This window comes from Chlorocebus sabaeus, unplaced genomic scaffold (assembly GCF_047675955.1).
Source record: "Chlorocebus sabaeus isolate Y175 unplaced genomic scaffold, mChlSab1.0.hap1 unalloc_scaffold_576, whole genome shotgun sequence".
In the NCBI taxonomy this organism is placed as follows: domain Eukaryota; kingdom Metazoa; phylum Chordata; class Mammalia; order Primates; family Cercopithecidae; genus Chlorocebus; species Chlorocebus sabaeus.
The window spans coordinates 63,282-78,727 of record NW_027327899.1 but is presented as its reverse complement, the minus strand read 5'-3'; the positions used below and the strand labels follow the sequence as shown (position 1 = coordinate 78,727).

Here is a 15,446-nt window from a genome sequence, read left to right as displayed (position 1 = left end):
AAGAAGATGCTTGGAACTGTTCCAGGCACGAAGCCAGTGCCCTGTGAATAGTGGCCGCTGCTGTCGTGACTGAGTGCCATCCAACTGGGGCCATTTGCTCTGCTCAGTTCACTTAATTGGGCCAGGAATGGGGTTGCCCTGCCTTCAACAACCTTGACGCATTGAACGAGGACTCAGTTGATAATATACTCTGTAAAATACGCTCTCTCGGCTAGAGTGAGCAAAGCCCAGGGAGCGGGTGGTTCTTCAGTATTAGACAGGTGTTTGTGGCAGGGCCAGCTGTGCGGCTGCCAGAGCGAATGTGACCAGGAAGCCTCTCCCCCCGGAGGTGGCCAGCATTCCTGTTAAACGTGGCGTAGGCAGAAGGTGGGCGCTGCTGGGGAACTTGCTCATGTTCCTGTTTTCTGATTGGAAATTCAAGGTTTCTGCACATCCTACATCGAAGTTGTACATTGCTAAGACTGTACACATTTCAACACTTGTGTTTTTTTTTCTGCTTTTCGGATCTATACAACCTGGCATTTGGCCGTGGCTTCCAGGACAGGCTGGATGCAGAGTGAAGTCCTCTCTGCACTGTCGATGTTTGCAGATGTCTTTTTGTATAAACTTTTTCTTGAGACTTTCAATTGCCATGCACATAACTCTACCAGTTACAATCGTGAGCTAACAGGGGTTTTTGGTTTTACTTGGATGAATGTTTAACATTTGTATGCTAGATTTGGGGGTGGAGGTCATTTATCTGCTTTTCATTTCCTCCTTGGTTATACTTAGTGACTTTCAGGTAAAGTGTGGAAGGCGTGGTACAGTGTGAATTGCAGGTCGCACTGTGGTGCAGTGGACGAGAGACGCGGGCTGCAGTGGTGTGCACAGTGCATGAGAGAAAAGAGACTTCCATCCTCAAGGGAAACACACAACAATTTAAAAAACTGATGATCTAGCTTACATGAGGTCCAACAAATTCAGTTTGCAAAGTTTAACTTCTAAGTTAATTTAGTAATTTTTCCCCTAAGTCATTAAGTTAGTAGCTTATGTTCAAATATATTTTTTTGTCTAAAGCAAGTCATAAATTCTAAAATGAATGACTAAAGATGTAATAATTTAGGCATACAGCACCTGAAGAGAAAATTGACAGTATGCTAAAATATTGGATACAGATGCTTAAAAAATATAATGTAGCATTCTTCCAATGCATGTGCTTTTAGCATGTAACTTGGTGAGTGGTTTTGAGCTATGTTTGTAGGAATGTGTATCTTTGAATACTTCAGGGCACCACTGCAGATGTGTGCGTGAGATGTGTAAATACTGAATGTTCTTCTCCCTTCCCTTAAATGAAAAGCATTAGCTCTCTTTTTTGTATTTTTATTTTATTTTTATTTTATTTTTATTTTTGGAAGTAGACTCTTGCTCTTGTTGCCCAGGCTGGCATGCAGTGGTGCAATCTCGGCCCACTGCAACTTCTGCTTCCAGGGTTGAAGTGATTCTCCTGTCTCAGCCTCCTGAGTAGCTAAGATTACAGGCACCCACTACCATGCCCGGCTAATTTTTGTGTTTTTATTAGAGATGGGGTTTTGCCATATTGGCCAGGTTGGTCTCAAACTCCTGACCTCAGCTGTGATCTGCCCACCTCGACCTCCCAAAATGCTGAGATTACAGGCGTGCACCACCGTGCCCAGCCAGTTCCCTTCTGTACTGATTTATACAGTTTTTGCTTTTTTTTGAGAAGTGGTCTCACTCTGTCGCCCAAACTGGAGTGCAGTGACGCAAACCTTGGCTGACTACAGCCTTTACCTCCTGGGCTCAGGTGATCCTCCCATCTCAGCTTCCTGAGTAGCTGGGAATAGACACATGTCACCACGCCCAGCTAATCCTTTTTTTTTTTTTTTTTTTTTTTTGTAATTTTAGTAGAGACAGGGTTTTGCCATGTTTTCCAGGCTGGTCTCAAACTCCTGGGCTCAAGCGATCTGCCTGCCTCGGCCTCCCAAACTGCTGACATTACAGGCGTGAGCACCACATCTGGCAGTTTTTTTTTTTTTTGGTCCTTCCAGGATTAGAAGTCGATTTTCAGAAAACCCTTCACACTTGCAAACTTAATTTTCCATAATAATATGCCTCTAGGATAAAAACAAGACAGAAACAAAGAAGTATGTGTGGACTGCAGTTAAAAATTTTCAACACAACATAGCTTACGAGAGGTGACATTTACAAAGAGCAGGAGGGCCCGTTCAGTGCCTTCCAGGCATTGGCAATGGCGGTCTGTGGGCGACCCTAAAGTGTGCAGCGTCCTGAGATGTGATCGTGGTGCTCACGCTTTTACCGAGGGCCTCGCAGGAGTACCGGAGGCGGCTCTTCTGCAGGCGGCCAGCCAGGCGGCAGCTGCTGGAGAAGGAACAAACGGTAGAAGACAGACGTACACGATGTTATTGTGGCAGAGAGGTTAAAAGCAGGCTCACTTTGTTCTTCAAGTTTTAAATAACTAATAATGAAGTCCTTAAATATGTATTGCGTTTCTGGATTTTACAGCAGTTGTGGGTGTGTCTGTCTCTCTAGCTCCCGTTTGGGTGCTCCCTGTGAAGAGATCTCAGAGATGCCACCTTTCTTTGTTGAGGTGACAGTGTCTGGAGAGCTGTGAACCCCGCGGTGAGGGGCGGGTGACTGACCTGGGGGGAGGCTGGGTCAGCGTGGGGATCCACCCCCACTCCACCTTCCTGTAGGGAATCCAGTTGTAAGTCTTTATGATATGGGTAAAAGGAACCTGGAAGAGGTGTTATTTTTTAAGAAGTAAGTGCCATGCTCTTTTTTCCTCATTCTTCTCCGTGTTTAAGCAGCATTGAAGGATAAGGCACTACTAGCATGTTTGTTTGGAAACGATCTTGTTGGTTATTTTACATTGAATATGATACTAAGGTTGCCTGGTAACAGAAGTTTCCCTTAACAACATGGAACTCTGTTGAATCTATTGTCCCATTGGCTAAGCCTTCTGAAGTCAGTGCGGTGGCAGCTGAAGAGGCCGCTTCCCCTTGGAGGAAGCCCCTGGATTGGCAAGAGGCAAGGCCCTTGACTGAGGGAGTGAGGCCAGTTTGCAGGGACCCCACATGGCACCTGCGGCTCTCTCCTGCCCCCTGCTGGCTGGCCAAGCAGCCTCGCGACAGTGTGCTCAGTGTGAATGTTCACTGGGCAGGCCAAGGTTTTTGTTCCAGAAACACTGACTTCAGAAACGGCCGGCCGTGTGTGTGGAGCATGGCTTACGTGTGTCTTAAACCTCTTGAACAAAGCAAGTTGATGTTTCAAATGCAAGAAACATCATTTCCTCCCATTGCTTTCTTTCATTTATTTTAGCAGTGTGTTTCTTCTGTGTTAAGAATGAGCCAGATTTCCCCCTCACCCTTTTCTAGCTTGGCTTTATGTCAGTCACACTGGCCAGAACAGGGTAAATTTTTTAGCTTCTCTGCCTTAGGAAGAACCTGTCTTTATTGATTAAAAGTGAGAGGATATATCCAGTCCTTGGGGTCGTGTTTCTATCCCTGCTAGACTAGGGGAGTGGTGAGCACCATTTCTCTGGAGACTGCCTCTCCCGCCTGCGTTGAGTAGCGAGGCCGCAGGGTCAGCTGTGGGAGCCTGCAGGAAGGGGTTTGAGTGCCTGGTACGTACGAGCTCTGGGACAGAGGCGTGCCCACTGGGGGCCACTGCCTGGAACCACAGCCTTCCTGGTGAGACGAGAGGTTCTGAAGAGAGCCGAGATCATGCCCTCCTGGGCAGGCAGTTTCACCAATATGTGCTTTGGAAGGAGTGGATTCTGCCAGTCATGGGCGTGGTGCTGACACCCTCATGGTGGCCCCCTCCGGTCCCTGATAAGCTGACCCAGAGAGGGTCCTCATCTGCAAATGGGACAGTGGCCCCCTTGGCACATGGGGTTACATCAGTGACTTGGCCGCCTGGTGCCTCCTGGAGAGCAGCCGCTGGCCTTTACCTTAGATGTTCACGTCCAAACCAGCTCCAGAGTTTGCATGAAAACTCCCAGCCCTGTTGGAGACTCCTTAGTTCAGCTTGGCACAGAACCTCGGAAAACAGCAGTTCTGTTCCGGGTTCTTCCTTCAGAACTGAGTTCCAGTGCAGGGAAGGGAGCAGAGGGGCCGTGAGGTCAGCTGCAGCCTCCTGTGCCTCCCACTCGAGCTGAGGGCCATCTCTCTCCTGGGCTTCTCCCTGTCGTGTTCCCTGGTGCTCTACTGGCTTTGCAGAGGTTGGCAACGGCTCGTTCCATGGACTTCCTTGGGCCCCGCGCTTGACTCCTGTTCACTGAATGTCGTTAGGGTCCGGCCATCGCTGGCTTTGCTCTCCTTTAGCAGTTTCTAGATGTCCAGGCTTGAAACACTGCAGGCAGGCAGGGCCATGCTTGGGATCAGCCTTCTTCTTGTCAGTACTACTTTGACTAATTGCCTGAGGCACCGCCGGAGGGACTTGCTATTTTTAGAAGCTAATTCAGGTTTAAGACACCATCTAGGTAATGAGAGAGTTCAGGAAAGCTGTATCTGAGCTCCAGTAAAGGCGGACTCTTCCGTCCCAGCTGTCACTGTGTTTACACTCAGAGGAGCACACGATCGGGGGCGTGGCTCAGGTGTCAGCGCTGCGCTGTTCCACGCACCCACAGCAGCAGCCTGGTGGGACTAGAACTCAGACACGCTCGGGCACAAATCAGCCTCTTGGGAGAGCTGCTTACCTGCAGAATTCTTTTGTCATTAAGTGGTTGATGTCATTCTTTGAATGAGTGACAGTAATTCCCCACCTCAGGGTGGGCTGCGGGGGAGATTCAGTTGGAAAAATAACCCATAAGGCTTTGTGGCTCTGGGGGTCCTGATGCCCCACCCACATTTTCCTTCCCATGCCCGGGATTCTCTAAGACAAAGGGTAAGTCTTAAAGCCTTACGACATCCTAAGTCTTAGATCGCAATTAGAGAGAGAACCCAGTACAGGTGGAACAGTGACACCCTCAGAATTCTGCACTGGCCCTTCAAGAAGGCAGTTGTGGGCTCTTTGGACCCTTGACGGGCTTCTGTCCTCTGTCCTTCCTAAGCACAAAGATGGGAATTCTTCCCATTGCCTGTTTCTCTCCCCATCTCGGCTTCTACACAATGCAAAGTGGCCCGCTAACTAGAGCCCGTGTTCACTTTTGAACACATCAACCAATTATTTTGGGAGGAAAAGAATCTGCCAAAGAAACGAAGTATAGGTTGGAATGGTTTAATGAAGCCTGTGTTTATTCAACAAAGTGTGTTTTAAAATTTCATCCGAAGATCTCAAGTGAAAATTTCCCAGTGGGTGTTAAACTTTGGTGCACAGACTCTCATGTGGCCCCCAGTCTCAAGTCCACACCCCCACTTCATGCTTTTACTCTTGGCTGAGTCCCATGGAGGCCGGTTAGGGAATCCTGCAGGATCAGCCCTTGACCAGGATGGCTGGCTGGCTGGAGAATACTGTGCTTATGTCATTCAGAGACAAGCATTTCTTGAGCGCCTGCTGTGGGTGCTTGGCCGGGTCCTGCTGATGGTGCAGTGGTGGAAGTCCAGCCCACAGTTCCTGCCCTCATGGAATTTGTAGCCTAGTGAGGACTACAAGTCAAATAACCACGAGCTAACTGCAGGGAGAGACTCCAGGGTGATTTCTATGAAGAGAGGACATGGGGTGCCCCGAGAACCCCTGACAGACGAACTTTGCCATTAGAAACCAGGCGGCATTTTCGTGAGAAAATGACATTTCCCTCCTGGTCAGAGCTGAGGAAGGTGCCTGTGTGTGTTCCGTGGCTGCTGTGACCCTGACCACACACCTGGGGCTGGAAAATAATACTCACTGTCACACAGTTCTGGAAGGCAGGAGCCATGGACTGAGGCCAGTGTTTGCTCCAGGAGAGTCCCTCGTGGCCCATTCAGGTGCCCAGAGCTGCGGGCCTTGCCCGCCTTGTTCCCCGGTGCCGCCTCCTCCCATGTAGGTGTGCAGCATCCTGCTCCAGGGCCTCTACACCCCTCATCTGCTGATGCAAGTGGTGGCACTTAGGGCGCACCTGGATAGTCCTCAGGATTCCTTTATCACCGCATGAGGGAACGTTCTCAGGTTCCAGGCATTAGGACCGGGATTCTTTTGGGGGCTGCTCTCCCGCCCACCACTGTACCTGAATGCACACAGCAGCCAGCATATCCAGAGGCCCCAGGAGGACCTGAGGTTGCTGGATCTAGAGCGGGACCTGGTATCAGAAGCAGGCGGGGCCAGGGATTCCCGAGAAAGTCTTGACGTGTACTTGAAGTGAGCCAAAGGGTTTTGAATGACTGGATCAGATTTATGTTTTTTATAGATGGGTCTCCAGTCTGTGTGAACAGATTGGAGGGTGCCGGGATGGGAGCTGAGGCCCAGGCAGAGGTTTTGCAGAGTCCCAGGAGAGGGCGCTGCAGCCCGGACTCGTGTGTGGGTGGGAAGGTGGCCGATGCATTTCTCTGCTGCTTTTCTCCCCACTGAGCTTGGGTCCTCGTGGAGGGCGGATGGCAGACATTTCACTTGGGGACCTGATGCCTATGCATCCGAAAGACTCCCCAGGCACCTGGGTCTAAGAACCACCGTCTGCCTTTGAGTAGAGTTTCTATAAACGTAACATTCACTGATGAATGGAAGATGGCCACAGATCTAAAATCACAGGGAGCTTTAATGGAAGAAAATAGAAGATCACAGCTGTTCCCATGGACTAAGCTGGTAGGTGAGAGCCCCCTAACTTCTCAGCTCACACCTAACGGTGTCCGTGTCTGGTGAAAGCTGCTTCAGCAGGGACAGAGAGCAGCGTGGAGTGAGCTGGCTTGTGGGGTCGTCTTTTCAGTCTCCTCTTATGGGTCCTGGGAGAAGGGAGCGGCAGATGGCCAGGCCCCCACCACAGGTCATTGAGGTCATCTCCAGGTGGCTGCCACGGTGGGGTGGGGGGGTTGGGGGCATGTTCACACCCACTCCAAGGGCACATCCCGGCTGCTGTACACCCTTCACCTCTGCGATGCTGGGACCGCATGCTCAGGCGCGGTGGGGGCCCTTGCTGCACTTACTCGTCGGGGAGCTCTGGGATGGTGGGTGCACCCTGGCCCTGGGCTGGAGTGACTGATCTCTGTGACCAGACCTGCGACCACATCAAGCAGTCCGCCAGCGGAACCAAGCGGCGCGTGTTCATCAAGTCCATGGGCGGCTACCGTGGCTACCTGGCCAACATGGGGGGCTCACGGCCGGAGCCGATGCCGCATACATTTTCGAAGAGCCCTTCAACATCAGGGATCTGCAGGTATGTGACGGGGGCTGGCCTAGGGGGACCGTCCCCTTTGGATCCACTCGGTGCTGTGGAGTGAAACATCGTATCTAGGGTGGTTTGCTTTTCGAGGGGGCATGGAGACAGGTACTACAGAACACGCCATGCTTGATGCCCTTCGCATTGCCCAGATGCCTCTCCCATGTGTCAGGTGAAGGCGGACGTGCCTGGTTGAGGACACCTTCTAGTCTCTTGTGTGAAACACGAGCTTGTTTTTTTGATGTAGTCTGTTGTGTAGTTAATGTTTTCTCACTTCTGTCACAAACGATTTGAGCGCCTCCGCTAACAATCACCACCCACGTCTGCAACTGGCTCTGAAGCTTGCTGCAGCTTCTTTTAAATCTTGAGGCCTCTGATGCTGCGTCTGCCTCTAAACTGACACACACACGGCCGTGGTTTTTTGGCATCTGTGGCTCTTTTAGGGAAGAGTGTCACCGAGCCCGGGGTCTGCCCCTGCTTGGATGGCACAGCAGAATCCAGGCCTGGACCCTGCAGTGTTCAGTTAAACTCCATGCAGGATGACAGGCCTTGGCAGATAAAATGCAACTTGAACAATTGTCTTTAGTTAGTTATATAAATAAATATATAATGTTATATATTGCTCTGCAACCCAGGTTGGAATGCAGTGGCATGATCCCGGCTCGCTACAACCTCCGATTCCCAGGTTCCAACAATTCTCCTGCCTCAGACTCCCGAGTAGTTGGGATTACAGGCACGTGCCACCATGCCCAGATAATTTTTGTATTTTTAATAGAGATGGGGTTTCACCTTGTTGGTCAGGCTGGTCTCGAACTCCTGACCTCGTGATCTGCCCATCTTGGCCTTCCAAAGTGCTGGGATTACAGGCGTGAGCCACTGTACCCAGCACCATTGTCTTTTAAAAGGTTAGGATGTTACTTGTTTCTGGGCCAAGTAGATCAAGTAAAAAGGGCCTTGGCGTTGTCACTAATTATGTGACATGTGAATCACAAATTTCTTCACTATGTCATATTAAATACTTGTGGAGTCATTCACTTCATCATGATGTTTCTGTCAGCGGTGGGTCCCATAAGATGATATTGGAGCTGCCCCAAACAGGTGCACTGTTATTTATCTTTTATAGAAAGATTATATATATTAAAAAACATATGTTATATACATATATATATTTTTAACTGTGCTTTTCTACATCTAGACATGTTTAGATACACAATTGCCTGCAGTATTCAACAGTCTCAGACATTTAGGTTTGTAGTCAGGAACAACAGATATGTGGCAGGCCCTGCCTCCTGGGTTTGTGAGAGTTCACTGTAGGATGTTTGCACAAGGCTCAAGTCACCTAGCAATGCATTTCTCAGAACATATCCCCCTGTTATGTGACTCATGACCGTATTTCAGAAATCTGTCCAAAGATCCTGCCTCACCAGCATTCAACCTGGCAAGAGCTTCAGAAGAGAAATTATGATTTGTTGTTGTTGTTGTTGAGATGGACGCTTGCTCTGTCACCCAGGCTGGGGTGCAGTGGCACAATCTCAGCTCACTGCAACTTCAGCCTCCTGGCTTCAAGTGATTCTCCTGCCTCAGCCTCCCAAGTAGGTGGGACTACAGCACCTGCCACCATGCCCGGCTAATTTTTGTATTTTTAGTAGAGACGGGGTTTCACCATGTTGGCCAGGCTGGTCTCAAACTCTTGACCTCAGGCAATCTACCCGCCTTGGCCTCCTAAAGAGCTGGGATTACAGGCGTGAGCGACTGCGCCCAGGCTCCTACTTTGTGAAATTCTGCCACCGTGCCCAGTGACAGATTGATTAGATGTAAAAATCTCCATTTTCTTAGGATGAGTCATTAGAGAATTACCTCCCTCTTGTAATCCTCCCAAGATGATCTGATATAGGATGTTACCCTTTTCTAAGACAATCTGTTCCTTAAGAAATCTGTGTGTCGATGAGAGTTTACAAAATTCTCTGATCAGACACTGTTCATCAGGCCGTCATAGGAGATTCCATTGAAAGGCCACAGGTCGCTCTTTTCCTCTGAGAGCGCCGAGAGAACATCGTCATGAAAATAAGGAGCAATAGAGCCATGAATGAGCACTAGGCCAGTCACGGAATTATCATCTTCAGAGGGACCCTGTTGATTCCGGAAGGCGTTTCTAGTGGCCGCTGTGAGGGCTGCTCACATCAGTGCCCTGTGCTCAGCATTCATTGCTGCAGACGTGCTCTCGCCGCCTGGGGAGGCTCCCCGAGACCCAAGCTGTGAGAGCTTGCAGCCTCCTTGGCCACGCTCACCACCACGTGTGGTTGGCACTTCCCGCCCTGCAGGACCTGGCACACAGTAGGTGCTTAGCAGAAGTTTATTGTCTGATTAACAAAATGCTCTTTTCCAGTCCAATGTGGAGCGCCTGACGCAGAAAATGAAGACTACTATCCAGAGGGGCCTTGTGCTCAGGTGAGTGAGAGACCAGGGCTGATCTTATGGTCACCGTAACACTGCGGTTCTTAGATTCTGCTCTGTGACTTTGGGCTGGATGAGTGGTAATTTCTTTGCCGCTGGAGTGCACTATACGCTGAGCAGTTGCAGAACAGAGTCGTGGTGTGTTGCTCTACAGACTTGCCCGCATTTAGACAACTAAAATTTTTGCTTTATAGTCTTACTCTTTTAGATATCTTAAAATCATTTCTCTAATTAGCACCTGATGTTTATGAAGGAAGAAGGAAATAGTCATCCCTCTTAGCCTCAGGGAATGTGTCCCAAGTCTCCAGTGGGTGCCTGAACCTGGGGATAGTACCCCGCCCCCTGTATACATGAGGGGGTGGGTACTGATAACCATCTGATAACCAAGGCGGCTACTGAGTGACTCAGGGACAGGAGGCACAGACAGCATGGAGACTTAGGGCACAGGGATGATTTGCGTTCTGGGTGGGAAAGAGCAACACAGCACGAGATTTCATCACTCCCTGTTAGCTGGGCTTAGGTGAAATCGACATCCTGTGTCAGTCTGTTGTGTCACATTATGTGTCGCGTGTGTTGTCACTATACAACAAAACGATCTGCAGTATATGCATACACCCAGTTAGCTGGGAGACATTTTTTTTTTTTTTTTTTGAGACAGAGTCTTGCTCTGTTACCCAGGCTGGAGTGCAGTGGCGCAATCTTGGCTCACTGCAACCTCCACCTCTTCCAGGTTCAAGAGATTGTCCTGCCTCAGCCTTCTGAGTAGATGGGAGTACAGGTGTCCACCACCATGCACAACTAATTTTTGTATTTTCAGTAGAGATGGAGTTTCACTGCGTTGGCCAGGCTGGTCTCAAACTCCTGACCTCAGGTGATTCGCCCACCTCAGCCTCCCAAAGTGGTGGGATTACAGGCGTGATCCCCACCATGCCCAGCCAAATCATCTAAACTTTTAAGTCATGCCAAACATCACCAGCTTTAGGATTCTTTTGTTGGTGAGGTTTGAGTAATGGGGATTTTAAGGGAACTGTCAGCTTTCATGAAAACAGTGACAACCCCACTACTTGGAAATGCTTATTCAAATTAAACACTTCATCGAGTTAAAAACTGGAGCTTCCTAAGATTTAAAATGGATTATCAGACATGTAATATACTTGACACTCACCCCAAATCAGAATGACCTGGAATGAGCTGCATGCAGGCACACACATGTCATGAGCTGAGCCTGGGACACAGCGGTCCAGCATTCCTAACTCACACACACTCCTTCCTCACAACCTCCTATTCTTTATACTTTTAAACCAGAGCCCGTGAATTTATTCCAGAGAGCTGATGAATCCCCTGAAATGATGATGAAATAGGAGGCGTATGTGTGATTTTGTTAAAGAATCCACAACGTTTATCAGATTCTTAAAGCTGCGACCCATCCCCACCCCAGATGAGTTTATGAAATCCTGATTGAAGATTTTAAAATATTGGAGATTGTTAGTTGACTCATTCCATTTATTAAAATCCTCCTCTTACTGGGCAGGGGGAACACTTGACACTTTTGCTTAACAGGCTGAGTTCAGGCTACAGGAAACAGAGATTGTGTTTTTTTCTGTTCCAGCTATCCATAAAGACCTAGAAATAAAAACGTGAATTCTGTGAAATAGAAATCGTCATTTCTATTTAACAACAAAGTGTTACTGTATAACTGATATTTCATATGACTCTAACCACCAACAGGGTGGGGCACCCTCTCCATTTGATAGAAACTTTGGAACCAAAATCTCTGCCAGAGCTATGGAGTGGATCACTGCGAAACTCAAGGAGGCCTGGGGCAGAGGTAAGGGGTCCGCGGAGGGAGGCCGTCTGCCTTGGTGAAAATGCTGTCCTATCGGGGAGAAGTAGGGTATACTGGTTCCTTCTTCAGTCCAGTACTGAGCTGCGTGTGATGTTCTAACTCCTGCTGGTCTCTGAGCGTTGCTATTTAACCAACCTTGGATTCCTGGGATAAGGTCAGCTTGGGCGTGGGTAACATGTTCTCTTTTATCACTGCTAGATTCAACCTGAAGTTCTTTTGTGCAGGCTTTTTGCTCTGGAGATCTTGAGCATCAGCCCGCAGTTTCCCTCACAGTTTAAGTGGGGCCTTCTATTTTTTGGATGTATGTTAGGACAACCTCCTTGCAACTCCATCTGTCAGAACTTCCAGTTTTGAGGAAGATTTGGCTGCTGAATGAATTGTTCATGTTTGTAGAACTATGCATGTTTTTCCTTAAATCAGTTTTGTAAGTTACATATTCTAACAAATCTTTAGATAAACTGAAAAGTTTTAAAAAACATGACATTTTGTATAATACAATTGTTAATTGTTCCAATGTGGCTGGTCCCCACTCATTCCTGAGTGGCTGTTTGTGCCAGCATCTTTCTTGCCCCCACCCCCCTCAGCTTTCTTCAGTCATACCAGGTGTGTGCTTTTTTAGGGCAAACCATTATCACTGCCAATGTGCAACGTAGAAGAATGACAGTCTACAAAAAACAGTGATGTGAACAGTTTCAATTGGTTTGTCTTTTTGAAGAACTGACTGATTCTTTCTACATCGATTTTCTTTTGCTAATTTAGCTATGGATGTTTCTCACTCCTCTGTGTGTGTATTCGTGGGCATCAATTTCTTAAGGTAATTTCCCTATTCCACTATTTAGTGAAAAATTCTCTCCACTGAGAGGAAAAACAAAAGCTGCTTTCCAGGAAGCCATCAGGGCGATCCCACAAGAGCAGAGCTGCCCAGGCCAGGCGCTGGCCACACTGTGCAGTTGTTCTCAGCTGTTCTCGGCCGTTCTTGGCCATTCTCAGCCTCCCCCAGGCTTCCAGGCCAGGTTCAGGATGGTTGCCAGGAATCTCACTTCTCATCTCGCCCCATGATTCTGCTCTCCCACCTGCCCATGTGACAGGGTGTTGTTAATCTTTTTTAAAATCTTTTATAGGAAAAAAATTTACCACCGATGATTCCGTTTGTGTGCTGGGAATAAGCAAAAGAAACCTTATTTTTCAACCTGTGGCAGAGCTGAAGAAGCAAACGGATTTTGAGTAAGTTGGGGTCTTATTGCCTTAGCAAACCCAGCCAACGTGAGTACAGGACAGGAGAATGGCCATTGCTGTTGCTTTCGGCAACTCATTCAGGGGTTTGAGGAACTAGATTTTCTGAAGCTCAGTTAAAAAATACTAGGTCTTGGCCAGGCATGGCGGCTCACACCTATAATCCCAGCACTTTGGGAGGCCTAGGTGGGTGGATCACAAGGTCAAGAGATCAAGACCAGCCTGGCCCACATGGTGAAACCCCATCTCTACTAAAAATACAAAAATTAGCCAGGTGTGGTGGTGTACACCTGTAGTCCCAGCTACTCAGGAGGCTGAGACAGGAGAAATCGCCTGAACCTGGGAGGCAGAGGTTGCAGTGAGCTGAGACTGCACCTCTGCTCTCCAGCCTGGGGACAGAGCGAGACTCTGTCTCAAAAGAACAACAATAAGAAACCACCACTAGGTCTTTGGGAAGAATTTTTAGAAATATAAAAGCAATGGTTTCATTTGACCCTGAAATTGGCTTTATTATCTAGTTGATTCAGCCGACCCTACAAACCCCGTGTTTCTGGCAAGACGGCTCACTGTGCTGGCCGTGGCATCTCCCAGCCTCACTGCTGTCCCCCCATCCCTCCACAGGCACAGGATTCCCAAAGAACAGTGGTGGCTCAAGCTGCGGCCCCTCATGAAGATCCTGGCCAAGTACATGGACAACTATGATGTGTCGGACTCAGGCCAGCTAGAGCACGTGCAGCCCAGCCCTGGAGCGTCTGACCCAGTCCTGCCTGCATGTACCTGCAACCTGGACTCACCGTGGACCATCTGTTTTTGTAACACTTAAGTTATTTATCAGCACTTTCTGAAAGTATTTATTGACATTAATACCTAACAAGCAAGCACCTGTCACCGACCGTGTGCCCCACCAGCTCCAGTGCGTGCTGTCTGGACTGTGTCTCATGCTTTCAGATGTGTGTATTAAACGTTTGCCTACAACTCCAACAGTCCTCCGTTTTAGTTTTTTAAGTAGGAGATTAAAACCTCAATCTATGGGTGGCTACTAATGGTTTTCTCAGCACTTTTGTGGGCAAAGATTATAAAAATATTTTTAGTAGGGATCACTGAACTATGCACAAGTCATAAAAGGAGAACAAAGCCAGTAGTTTACACAGGCCAAGGGGAATGCCATGTTTATTGCCATGTGTCAGTTTCCAACCACAGCAGCAGGCCAGGACCCTGGGCCTTGACCCCAGGCTCCTGCTCTCCTTAGAAAGTAAAAGAGAACACATGAATCTTACCTACTCGGCCTCTTGATTGCAATCCTAGCTGCATGTTAAAACCACCAAGGTGGGGGTTTGAAAAATCTGATAGCCAGTTTCTCGTCCAGTCCAAGCCACGGTCCTTGCTGGGACCTAATTTGGAATTCTCTGATGACTCTTGCCAGAGTAGACATGGGTGCTGGCGTGACGGCCCTGCTGCCCTCGTGGGCCCACCTCCTGTAGGGACAGCGTTTCTGCCTCTTAGCTCTAGGTTGCAGGAGACCACAGCTGTGCCTCAGAAACGGCGGTGGAGAGCTGTGTGGAGGGAGAGGAGACCCCAAAAACAAGCTGTTTGGGAAATCAGAGTCCAACGGCCAAGAAGAGCTGGCGTGGTGGCTCTCCTTTCTGGCTCTGTGAAGACGAAGCGAGCGCTTACTCACCCCAGCCCACCTGCTTCTCAGGACTGCTTCCATCCGGCCGCCCCGTTGAACTTCCGTCTGTTAGGAGGACGCTCCCACAGGGCCTCGGTGTAATCGAGTTTCATGAATCAGCACAGGCAGACACGGGACACCTTTGTGTACCTTTTCATTTTACTTCTGTTTTTTAGTAAAAGCCCTAAATGCTACTTAAGATAATGACTCAAGCAGAGGTTAAATCAGAGTTGCCCTTTATTTTTAGATTCTTAAATATTCTAGAACTAATGAGGTAAAACAAGCCTTTCAGTCAGTAGAAAGTGAAAATTCTACGTGGTGCATCTTTGGCATTTCGTGTATGACTATTTCAATGGACATCTTCCTGGTCGCTCTTAAGATTGACTTGCCAGTCAGTTGGCAACACTTTAAGAATGATATAATATTCTTGGAAAAGCAGTAGCATTTCTGACTTTTCATATTCAGCTCTAGAGGCCTATTGTCTCAGGGGCTCCTGCACAGTTGGGGGCACCAGGGCCGCTCACCTGATGATCCAGGATGGGTCCTTGGCGATTTTGGGATTCTCGGGTCTGAGTATGGCCAGGCCATGCGTGCTCTTCCCAGTGCCGAGGTACCTGAGAGGAAGGCAGGCGAGGTCAGTGAGGACTGGCTTCTACTTCAGTGCCGTTAAGGTCTCCAATCCCGGACGCTGTCTCCCCCACTCCCCGCTCCCCACTCCCCGCTCCCCACTCCCCACTCCCCACTCCCCACTCCCCACTCCCCACTCCCCACTCACCTATCGCTCATGGCCAGGAGCTTCTTGTGGCTGATGGTGAAGAGCTGCTCCCTGTGGGCCTGCTTCATCTCATCCGAGAGGCCGTACAAGAAGTGGTCCATTCCTAGAAGACAAACCACAGGCACAGGGGGGCTGCCACCCAGGAGCTCGCACAGTGGGCTATGCC

The 15,446-nt window shown here is 48.9% G+C and overlaps 1 protein-coding gene and 1 pseudogene across 18 annotated transcripts in view; one reads left to right on the top strand and one right to left on the bottom strand.

The window, feature by feature from the left end:
* Positions 1 to 2,142: 2,142 nt before the first annotated feature.
* Positions 2,143 to 15,446, bottom strand: part of LOC119621356 (presequence protease, mitochondrial-like) — a 55,355-nt gene continuing 42,051 nt past the window's right edge. For 6 of the 18 annotated variants that reach the window (XM_073014269.1, XM_073014277.1, XM_073014274.1 and 3 more), the window contains 5 exons: positions 15,281 to 15,383; positions 15,030 to 15,119; positions 14,515 to 14,597; positions 14,114 to 14,311; positions 2,143 to 2,376 (listed from right to left, as the gene is read on the bottom strand). In XM_073014269.1, the coding sequence (XP_072870370.1) occupies positions 2,303 to 2,376; positions 14,114 to 14,311; positions 14,515 to 14,597; positions 15,030 to 15,119; positions 15,281 to 15,383 (548 nt within the window). In that variant the 3' untranslated portion in view covers positions 2,143 to 2,302. Of the gene's footprint in view, positions 2,377 to 8,059; positions 8,418 to 11,133; positions 11,381 to 14,113; positions 14,486 to 14,514; positions 15,120 to 15,280; positions 15,384 to 15,446 lie in introns of those variants that run through there. The other 12 variants (XM_073014273.1, XM_073014280.1, XR_012092473.1 and 9 more) reach the window with 12 other exon arrangements.
* On the top strand, positions 2,377 to 13,817 carry LOC140711308 (ATP-dependent 6-phosphofructokinase, platelet type-like; annotated as a pseudogene).